We start from the raw sequence: 11,215 nt of genomic DNA on the forward strand, positions 1-11,215 counted from the left end.
CAGCCGGTTCCCGGCCGCACTCCGCCCTCACGACCCTGCCCGAGGGCCCCAAAATGGCCGCTCCGCCCTTCAGTTCCCACCTCCTCGTTGCTACGCGACGAACAGGGCCTGGGCTGCCCCCCCCCCGCTTTCTGTGAACTACAACTCCCAGCATTCCCCGCGCGGCCGCGGCCGTGCGCCGCACGTCGCCCGCACTACATTACCCGGCAGGCCTCGGTGGCGCCCGCCAATCAGCGTGCTCCGTGTTGGGCGGTGTCGAGAGCGGGGTTGGCTTCTGCGGGAGCGAGCGGAGAGGAAGCGGCGCGGAGGAAGCGGCGCAGGTGACGTTTCCTCTCGGGCCGCCCCCCTCTCCCGCTGCCGGAGCTGGGGCCCCGAGAATGGCAGCGTTAGGAGGTTGGTGCGACGGGGGAGGGCTGCTCGGGCCTGGGGAGCGCGGTCCGAGCTGGTGGGCCACGCCGGGCCTGCGAGGTTGGGGTGCGGTGTGGGGAAGGTGGGACGGAAAGGGGGGTTNGCAATGGCCTTTAGCAGCAGTTTTAAACGAGAGTGAATCCAGAATGGAGAGCACCATAATTCGCAATACCCGAGGGAAGGGCGGGGGAGGGGGGGGGAAGAGCACGACAGGTCCTGCTCTGGGTTGGGGGGGGAGCTCCCGGGGCCTGCAGCTGCAAGGACCTGCTCTGCCCCCAGCTCTGCTCCCAGCATGGGGGGGGGGGGGGGGCAGGGGGGTGGGGGGTACTGGGAAGAGCAGGGGTGCGAGTGGGAAGAAGATTAGTAGAAGGAAAAGGTGCTTGTTGTGATAAGGAGATGGAGGCGGTGAGAGTGGCTGCGTGAGACCTGTGAAGTGCATGGTGTTACGGATTAAACAGAAAAACGAATACGTGGATGAGAGCGTTCCTGGTTGATTCCATCAGTGCTGGAAGCTGCCTTGTCCGGGTGACCGGCAGGGTCGGGGAGGGGCTGTTTTGAACCTTTTCAGTGTTACAAAGTAAATGAAACTCCTCTGCCGTGGCAGTTACATCACTGCGTTACTGTACGTTAAGGTTTGGCCAGGTAGGAAACCTTGGCATCCATGTACCGGGTATTATTGCCTTGGAATCACTAGTGGCTGGCACTATTTCTGAAAAATGTCGGAATTCCCTGCTTTCCCCATGATCGCTTAGTTTTTGAATGTTGGTGTTTAGTTACTGTGATCAATCACCCTGTTGTAGACTTTATCTTTAAATACAGTATTTACTAGCTTATTTGGAGGGGAAAAAAAAAAAAAAAAAGGTGCTTTGAAGACTTCTCCTAACAGTAGTTTGAAGAGACACTGACAATATTTGGCCTTAAGCCTACCAGGAAAATGTGTGCCCGACCAGCAGATCCCTGCTGATTTAATTGAGAGTGCTCAAAGCTGTGTCTGAATTCTGAGTAAGAGAAACCATAGCTCCTGTGTTTTGCCATGTGTTAGAATTTCAATCTCCTAGTCGTTTTTCGCTGTCCTTTATTCCCCTTTGTGTTGCCCTAAATTTGTTGAAGGCATTCTCTGTTGCAGTCAGCAACATCACCTGATTTGCAGCTTTTACCACCTAATGTTTTTCTTTTGAGTTCTCCTTTGGTGTTGCGCAAAAATCTTGTTGCTCTTACGAAACAGATATTTGTGCTTGAGGTATTGCTCAATTTTCACTTCGGGATTTACTTTGTTAAGCATATCACATGTTACTTAAAAATGTATTCTCTTTGCATGTTTTCACAATGATGTGCAAGTACCTTCACAGCTGGGTAGTCTTAAATGTTAATTGGATTTAAGTGGTGAAGAAAAACATGTAACCATATATACAGATTTATGTGAATTTATCTACTAGGTTTGTTGCTCTACATGTTTACTGTAAGGCTGTTTCTTTGTGGTCTTACTCTGTTAGTCATCATTTGTGGAAGTTAGTAGCCAGTTCCTGTTTCAGTGCGGAGTTAAGTACGTGCATACAGACTTGTGAAATGGTGATGTAGATTGTGGGCTAGTCCTACTCTTCTGCATTCTTTGTTCTTCCCATTTTAGAGGTCAGTAAACATTGTGATACTTCCCTCCAACACACCTCCCAAGAGATATCTAGTAAGAATTCATGTAAATATTCCGTATTTTTCTTAAAGTTAGTGAACTGAGGAAGGAAAAAAAGACAGAAAAAAAACAAAAACTCAAACCACTCCCATATATCCTTATATATTTACTCACCCTTGAGAATGTTAGATTTGCTGTTAATGGATGATGACAGTAAGAACATATGGAATATTAACTTGCATTAAATGTTTTTTTCTGCACGTGTATGCTTTTTTATTTTAAATGGTTTCAATTTTGCTTTGTAGAACCAAGTAAGTTTTCACAAACACTGAATGGAATTCCTTCTTCAAACACAGTCAGCAGTGGAATGGACCCCTTCCACGCTTGCAGTATTCTTCAGCAGCTTAAAACCATGTATGATGAAGGACAACTGACAGATATTGTAGTGGAGGTGGATCACGGGAAAACATTCTCCTGTCATAGAAATGTTCTTGCTGCAATCAGTCCTTACTTCAGGTACAGTAGTCTTTTGTTCTAGGAATGACCAAAAGGGGAATTGCAAATTATTTTCATTTAATGACCAAAAAAGAGCACACGTTTTACTAATATTCCATGTAACTATTAATGTTACAGTGTACCTAGTAAATAGCTTTTTACAGTAACGCTATATTTAAGCTACTTGTTTCCTTTTGAAGTTAAGTGTTCTGTCATGCTAGAATATGCACACGAGTAACATGTTGAAAGTTGAATGCAATGACTTGGCTATGTCAGGAGCTTTGCTTGTAAAATGAATGAATTTTTATATGAAATTAATGGGGTAATTAAGGAAGAAATCCTAGCTTGCCATTTTTGACTTAAAGTCTGGAACTGATCTTAAGTTTAGGTTCCCAAGCAGAACAGTGTAACATCGTTGATAAATGCATTTGTGCTCATAGAAGGGCAGAGGTGTTGGGGTTAGCGGTATGGTATATTTCTTAGATCTGTAGTTAGAAGGTAACTACAAATAAACTGCTAAATATTTTTCTTTTGTAGATCTATGTTCACTAGCGGCCTTACAGAGAGTACCCAGAAAGAAGTTCGTATAGTTGGTGTTGAAGCAGAGTCAATGCATTTAGTATTGAACTATGCATATACCTCCAGAGTAATGCTGACAGAGGCCAACGTTCAAGCTTTGTTCACTGCAGCTAGTATCTTCCAGATCCCTTCCATACAAGACCAGTGTGCTAAATATATGATCAGTCATTTGGACCCACAGAACTCCATTGGAGTGTTTATCTTTGCTGATCACTATGGTCATCAGGAACTCAAAGACAGATCACAAGACTACATTCGTAAAAAGTTTCTGAGTGTCACCAAAGAGCAAGAGTTTCTTCAGTTGAGAAAAGACCAGCTCATAAGTATACTCGACAGTGATGACTTAAATGTAGACAAAGAAGAACATGTTTATGACAGCATTATAAGGTGGTTTGAGCATGAACAAAATAAGAGAGAAGTGCACCTTCCAGAAATATTTGCCAAATGCATCCGTATGCCTCTGTTGGAAGAGACATTTTTAGAGAAAATCCCTCCCATGTTTGCACAGGCTATGGCCAAAAGCTGTGTACAAAAGGGACAACATAGTGCCAATGGCTATACACAACGGCTTGGAATGACTGCTTCTGAAATGATCATATGCTTTGATGCTGCCCACAAACACTCAGGAAAGAAGCAAACAGTGCCTTGTTTAGATTCGGTCACAGGGAGAGTGTTTAAACTATGCAAGCCACCAAATGACTTGAGGGAGGTTGGAATTCTTGTATCTCCTGATAATGATATTTATATTGCGGGTGGTTACAGACCAAGCAGCAGCGAGGTCTCCATTGATCACAGAGCAGAGAGTGATTTCTGGATGTACGATCACTCTGGCAATAGGTGGATTCCGAAAGCTCCTTTGTTACGAGCCAGAATAGGCTGCAAATTGGTTCATTGCTGTGGTAAACTGTATGCAATAGGTGGTCGTGTTTATGAAGGAGATGGGCGAAACTCTCTCAAGTCTGTGGAGTGTTATGACAGCCGAGAGAACTGTTGGACGGCTGTCTGTCCAATGCCGGTAGCAATGGAGTTTCATAGTGCTGTGGAATATAAGGATAACATCTATGTTTTACAGGGTAAGGTGGTTTGACTGGCTATATGGTGTTGGATTGGAAGTGGGGGTTGTTCAAGCCAACTGTCTTTTCTTAGAAGCACATTAGAAAACCCAAGTTTCCTGGACATCTAAACAATGCCCTAGGGTAATAGAATGGGAGAAAAGTTGGGGAGGGCATTGAGCGAGGAAGAGTGAGGCTGCTGCTTGAGTTCTCAAGCCCTGGGTATGTGTCACTGACACATTCTGCCACGACTGCCATTTCTGCAAAGTCAACAGTTCAGTATTAAATTGTATGGTGAAAATTCTGTATTACATCTTTATTGGGGTGAAGTACACTAATGTTGAAGAGCAGCTATTGTCATGAAAAAGTACTTTGCATTTTATTTAGCTGAACCTGTGAAAATTCCTGGTGTCTCTTCTTGGTGAGTCATAAAAATCAATTAGCCACGGTAGGCCTTCCCTCTCTGCCCCACCCTACTTTTTGAAGTCAGCTAACTAAATAAGGAAGATGCTTTATCTTTTTCTAATTAGCTTGTTTTCTTTGGTCAGGAATTACGGTACAGTCTTTCCATCCCATCTTCTGATACCTGATCAAGCTTACTGCATTTTGATTCCTAAATGATTTAACTGAAGTTCTAGTACCAGGAGTGATGATATCCATTTTTGAGATGTACCTCAGAATAATCAATAAGAATTAAAACAAGCATGTTATCAATGATTTATTGCCAAGATGTACGTGCACGTGAAAGTAGTGTGATGGAAAAGATGTTTGCAGTTCTTTTAGACTGGTAATTGAAATATTTTAGGACTCTGAAAAGGGTCGTTATGGGAATGGATCAAATCATTTATTCTACTCCTATTCAACTTCTAATTTTATTTGTGCAGCTTACATGAAGTGTGTAATTTTATATGTACTTGAGCCCCGTAGCACTCTACACTTAAAAGTGCTGAGGCTGTGTATGAGGTTGTAGTAAGACTCCTCAGAAGTGGAAAGAAAGATTGGGCAGAGAATTGTCTTTGTTTTATTTTGCTAACGTCCATCTCTGTGCAAAGACTTCAGGAACTTGGGTCCCAGATCTGTAAACTCACTGTAATTTATCAGAAATCAACCTGATTTCTTGACATTGCACTCCTGCCACTCAGTAAGGTCGGAGGGCTTCCACATGACCTATGGACTGTGGTGTTCTTTCATTGTTTCCATATTACATCTGATTCTGGTTGTGGCTCTAAATAATTCTGTTACAAGTTTTCTCAATCTGTTGAGTCAGAGATCTGCTTTAGATCATTAAAGAGGAACACCAAGGAATCTTTAATGTAGAATATTTGTTCATCCTTTAAATGTTTATTGGAACTGCTATAACGCAGATAACTTTTATAGAGATATTATGGTCTATAGAATAAGAATGTATCTTGTTTACAGATCTTACTTGCAATAGTTTGGTGCTTCAGTGGTTTTAATGACAACTCCATGCTTGCATAAATAAACCACGTCATCACACCATCCAACAAATTAAATAATTTGTGTTGCAGAAAATAAGTAACTTTTCTATTTGTGTGATAGGTGACAGCCTTGACTGAATTGCACTGTAGTAGTCTATAATAAGTTAACTATTAATAATTTTTGTGGAGGAAACTCATAAGTTTGAAGTAGTCAGTAAGGATTAATGAGTCTTAAAATGCCAATTGGGTTCCAGGCATCAGTCATAGGAGATCACACTGTGGAACAAAAGTGAATAATCAAAAAATGCATTATCTGTAGGACTTCATGTCTTAAGCTACATTCCACTGTTTTTTACTGTATTATGTCTGTATTCTTTGTCACGCTTGAAGCACTTGGTTAGACTGCAGCATGGTTAAAATTCTTTAAAATATCCGTCTGAAATATAAATGAAGTTGAATTACACTAATATTTGGCGAACTGTAGCCCTTTGTTCCCCCAAAGCTTCATAAAAGGCAAGGTAATTTTTATCCATGTTCTTCTTACCAAGTTTGCAGAGCATGGGCTTTCAATCGTCTGAATTTCTGCTATCTACAGTCTGCATAAGCTGCTCTGTGCACTCAACAGAAGAGGTGCCTCATAGTCCAATCACAAAACTAATGATGAATCACAGCTTCATGCAAGTATTCACCTGGCATCCTTTGAAACCCAATCAACCTGTGTAGCCTAGCCAAGTGATACAAACAGCTTCAAAGTCTGTAGTACAAGATACATTATTTGCTCAGATTTAACAACTTTCAAGCACTGAATTCCAAGATTTTCCAGTCTGTAGGTTACGCTTTGTGAAGATACTAAAGAACAGAGCAAATACTTCGGATGTTTGAAGGCTGGAATCTTGAAAGGTTTTATCCCAAGTTCTTAAGCGTGGTTTAAAAGTAGTAAATGATAGCTGGGAGATACGTATTCCACCACAGTGTTCGTGGTATGCTTCAGATTCAGTTTTCATCAGCAGGGATAGAAACCCAAAGTAGCTTTTGCTCTCGCTATTAATGTTTCTAAGCACTCTGAAGAAAGCAAATGATGTTAGATTTTTGTTCTAAGATCAGGGCTTTTAAAAAATTGTAGACGTTAGTGAATATAGCTATATAACTGAAGAATATAACTGAAAACTTAATAGCTACAGGATTGCTGTTATGGAAATAAAGCGTAAGTTATGTTTTATTTTTCCTCTCTTTTTCAGGGGAATTTTTTCTCTGCTATGATCCGCAGAAGGATTACTGGGGATTTTTGACCCCGATGACTGTGCCTAGAATCCAAGGCTTGGCAACTGTGTACAATGACTCCATCTACTACATAGCTGGAACCTGTGGAAACCATCAACGTATGTTTACCGTAGAGGCCTATGACATTGAACAAAATAAGTGGACTCGAAAAAAAGACTTCCCTTGTGATCAATCCATTAATCCATACATAAAACTCGTACTCCTCAAAAACAAACTCCATCTGTTTGTCAGAGCTACTCAAGTCACTGTTGAAGAACACGTTTTCAGAACCAGCAGGAAGAATTCGCTCTATCAGTATGATGAGGTCACTGACCAGTGGCAAAAAGTGTATGAGACTCCAGATAGGCTCTGGGATTTAGGCCGGCATTTTGAATGTGTTGTTGCTAAGTTGTATCCACAGTGTCTTCAGAAAGTTATTTAATTTTCTTTTTTTCAGTAACAGGCCTTAGTGATTTCAGTGGTGATCTGATGCTAGAGAAAACGTCTTAAAACAAAGAAATTGTCAGTATTTATTGTAAGCTGAAACAGACAGTTTTGTTTTTTTTTGTATGTGGGGATGGGTGCTCTTTAAAGGTTGCAGTCTGTGAAGGGTATTACTGGTTCAGTTTCATATTTACTGATATTTTCCTGGGAAATGAGAAGGAGGTTACGAAGTGCAATTATCAGCATTTTTTTTCTGGTATACACTTAATCATGTCATACTTGAGGGGTGTATTTGTGGTAAGAGCAAGTTAAGTGGAAGAGTCAGGATAACTATGCACTACAGTGAAAGAAAATCTAGCATTAATAGCTAAGGATGTCCAAGCTGTTTTGAAGTGACTTTTCATTTTTTCTTTTTTTTTTAAATACGGGTAAAATTTGAGGCAATATCACTAAGTTGTGTTTGGTTTTTTTTGGCTTTGTTTTCTTTTTTCATTTGAAATTAAAATGGCATAGAGGAATGGTAGATCCTGATTCATAGTGATCTTTTTTTTTTTTGTACTGTTCTTGAAGTCCGTGAACATGTTTTGTGTTGTTGTTTGTGCACTACAGTTTGGAAGGACAAACTCAAGTCAGAATTGGAACACGAAGTACCTTTGCCTGGAAGGAGGCCTGTTCAGATTACTGTACCACTTCCTGTCCATGAACTTCTGTTGAAAGTTGAGGTTAAAAGATAGAGAAAACAAATCCCAACACCTATTTTCTGCCGTTTAGGTGTAGTGCTGTAAAAACGTTTATAACACTGCTTAAAAAACTTATTTTTCATCCCATAAAGGGCTTTAATCCAAAAGTTGATGGTGCTAGTACATTTTTAATACTTGTTTGTCTGAAATGGGCTAACCTTATGCTGCTGTTTAAGACAGCCTGGTAGTTTTCATTGAGTGTCTGTTTCCAGGCCCTGTTCTGTCATCATAGTGTCTTTTCTAACATAACGTTTTTACTGTAGTGGTATTCTTGCACAGGATGGTGACAGGATATGGCCTTAATATTGACTTTTTTTTTGTGGAGTGTTCATTTTTGTCTCCACTAAAGTACAGTGCTGTGTGCAGTGTTAGCATGTGCTCCAGTAACTTTAAAATGTGTGGCTTAACTTGACAAGTTATTTTTTTCTCCCTGTGATTGAGCCCTCGAATATCTTCTATTTCATTCTGATCTATAATGTGAAAATTTTGCACTACTGAGCTGTCTCCGTTATTCAGTGTATTAAAGCAAAATTGGTAACAAGTGTCCATGGCTTAAATAATATTAGATGCTGATCTAGAATAGAAATCCAATGTACTGCAACACGTTTCTCAATGTATTAAACATGTAGCTTACTTTTCCAGAAGTAAAAAAAGTTTCGAAGTTCAGCCTCTACTTCAATAGTGGAAACTCGACATAAAAGGGAAAAGAGGAATCCTAAAAATCTTAGTGGCTCTAATTTGCCACGTTTGGTTTGCTGCAGGTCTAGTTTTTCCAGAGCGACAGGTGTGTGCGATCTTACTCTTTCCTATTTCTCAAATCTTCTGAAGGAATAAACCAGCTAACTTGAAATGGCAGTGGCCATCACTGGCTCTAAGTTCTTACCATTATCTGTCTTAACAGCTGATACTTCAGTGAGCCAAACAGTGACCTCACTCATGTTTATCCCCCTGGCCTGGCTGAGGATTTGGATAACGTTCACTCGCCATGTAGTCTTTATGTTCCCAAATGGAATCTTTCTGATATACAGAGATACTGGCCTGGTTCTACTTCTCAGTTCTTGCACAAAACGTTAAAAAGACAAAAACAAAACTGTGAAATGAAAAGGAAAAAAAAAAAAGAAAAGCCTCTTTGCATTACATACCTCATCTTCCAGAGATTTACCAAACTGCTTCTTTCAGATGCAAGCGCCGGATTTTTTTTCTGAAGTAAAGTTATTTGTTGTAAAACGCAGTCTTAGCAAGCGTGTTGAGGCATGTTGTTTCTTTGTTTAGTTTTCTTCTGGATGCTGTTTTATATATCCATAGCCAAGAATAAGAGCTTTTTTTTTTTTAGTACAACTAATTTCATTTTTAAAGTTATCCTTAGTCCTTGGCTCTCTTTGCGCTGTTGTAGGCCTCTAGCTGCAAGCTTTCTGAAGCACCCTCCCTAACAGTGTTGCATTTGTGTGTAAAACCATTCTTTTGCAAAGTGTTATATAACTTTTCTTTTTGTTTAAGCTTGGTTGAATATTTACGAGACTTCTTGCTGCTTTTTGACAATCTTCTATATTTATTTAGTAGAACAAATTTCAATATATTACTTGAAACTATGAAATAGAATTGAGTTAGCAATTGACTGGTCATGTGATGTATAGAAGTACAATACGCTGTGGTTAATTCTGCAGTAGGTTTGTTAATTTTGTTTATCTGCACTAAAGTACGAAGATCTCCATTCTGTTTAACCATTCAAACTGAGGGTGTGATCCAAGTCTGTAATGTGTTTCAAAGCTAAATCCTGGAACTTGCTGTGGGAGTAGAATATACTGAATCTTTTGCATGAGGAGTTTGTTGAGACGGTAACATAGCTGTGAGATTTTGCCAATTCTTAAATGCTTCTACACTTTGCTGAAAGTCAGATTCCTGGTAAAGTTTTTGTTTTAGAGTTGAGCTTAAGTAAACTTGCACAGCACAGAAAAAAAAAATAATTGCACCAAAGGTACTGATAATGTTTAAACAGTAACCTGTCTGTTTTCTGCCCATTTAGTATTTTTTTCTGCATTCTTTTCCCTTTTATTAAATTAACTTCTAGTATTGTAAGGATTTACAGAGGTGTAAATCTTTTCCGAAATTACTAATTACTTTAGAAGGAAGCATTTTGTAATTTCTGCTTGATTCTTTCAGTAAAATTTAGGATAACTAAAAGCAATTCTGGTGCACCAAACATGCAGTGTTTGTATGTTCTACAAGAAATTGACAAGCTCCCTGTTTGTAAAGCTGTTTAGAAATGGCACCCAACATTCAGTGCTCAGGTATGTTAGTAAGAAGTACTGTAGTCCTATGAGGGCAAATGTGTGGATTTTTAAACATTTTGCCATAATTGCACAATTTTGCATTTTTACTTAATGTCATGTTATGTTTCTTAAAATAAACCTATTGTTGAAATACAATTGAGGGCAGCTGGTTTTGTGGTAATGATATTGCATAAATTTTGATGGATTTCTGAAAATTGACCCTCTGATATCCTCTTGATGGTTGTTAATTTTTTTTTTTCTGTTTACTCTCATGGCTAAGCTCCTGTAATGTCACGTCTCCTTTAAGGCAGCCCCAGACTGCTGCTTGAGGTGGAAGGTGCTTTGTTCTTTGTCTCTTTCTTTGTGGCTAACTTTTCATTTGCTTGTACAGGTGCCAACATTTTGCCCCTTCTCTCTTTGAAGGTGGGGACCTGCAGCTGACACTCTTGCTGAGATGTTAAGGAGTCCAATAGCACTGTATATTGACAAACCCTAAAATATCACTTAATGAATTTCCCATTGTCCTTGCTGAGTAGAGAACTTCATTCCCCGTGCACAGGCCACCGTGCAGCAGGCTGATGCACAGACTGTGAGCTACTCGGTGCAGCATGCACCTTTCTGAAGAATGTTGCACAATGATCCTGAATCATCTTGGGTGAGTTTGAAGTGATGATTGCTCGCTCCTGATTGCAGTTCAGAACAGTATGCTTCCTTTTGTCAGACTAAAGACCGATTTCTGTTAAAAATCAAAGATACTTGCTCTTGAAGAACTAGCAGGAAAAAGTGATAGAGCCAGCATGGAGGAGATGGGCTTGCTGTTGAAGATTTTTTTTTTTAAGTGAGCTGAATAAATCAACACTGCATGCTGAACTGTATGCACTCTTTGCTTGCTTCCCCATCC

The 11,215-nt window shown here is 40.1% G+C and overlaps 1 protein-coding gene across 4 annotated transcripts; it reads left to right on the forward strand.

Moving 5' to 3' along the window:
• Positions 235–10,470, forward strand: KBTBD8 (kelch repeat and BTB domain containing 8). Of its 4 annotated transcripts, none has more exons than XM_021409583.1 (4): positions 235–320; positions 2,341–2,551; positions 3,068–4,182; positions 6,839–10,470. In XM_021409583.1, exons 2-4 carry the CDS (start codon positions 2,403–2,405, stop codon positions 7,300–7,302), a joined length of 1,728 nt encoding a protein of 575 aa, XP_021265258.1. In that variant the 5' UTR covers positions 235–320; positions 2,341–2,402; the 3' UTR covers positions 7,303–10,470. The 4 variants fall into 4 exon arrangements, with proteins under 4 accessions (XP_021265258.1, XP_021265255.1, XP_021265256.1 ...); XM_021409580.1 differs by having other exon boundaries at positions 263–393; XM_021409581.1 differs by having other exon boundaries at positions 294–393; positions 2,392–2,551.

This window comes from Numida meleagris, chromosome 11 (assembly GCF_002078875.1).
Source record: "Numida meleagris isolate 19003 breed g44 Domestic line chromosome 11, NumMel1.0, whole genome shotgun sequence".
In the NCBI taxonomy this organism is placed as follows: Eukaryota; Metazoa; Chordata; class Aves; order Galliformes; family Numididae; genus Numida; species Numida meleagris.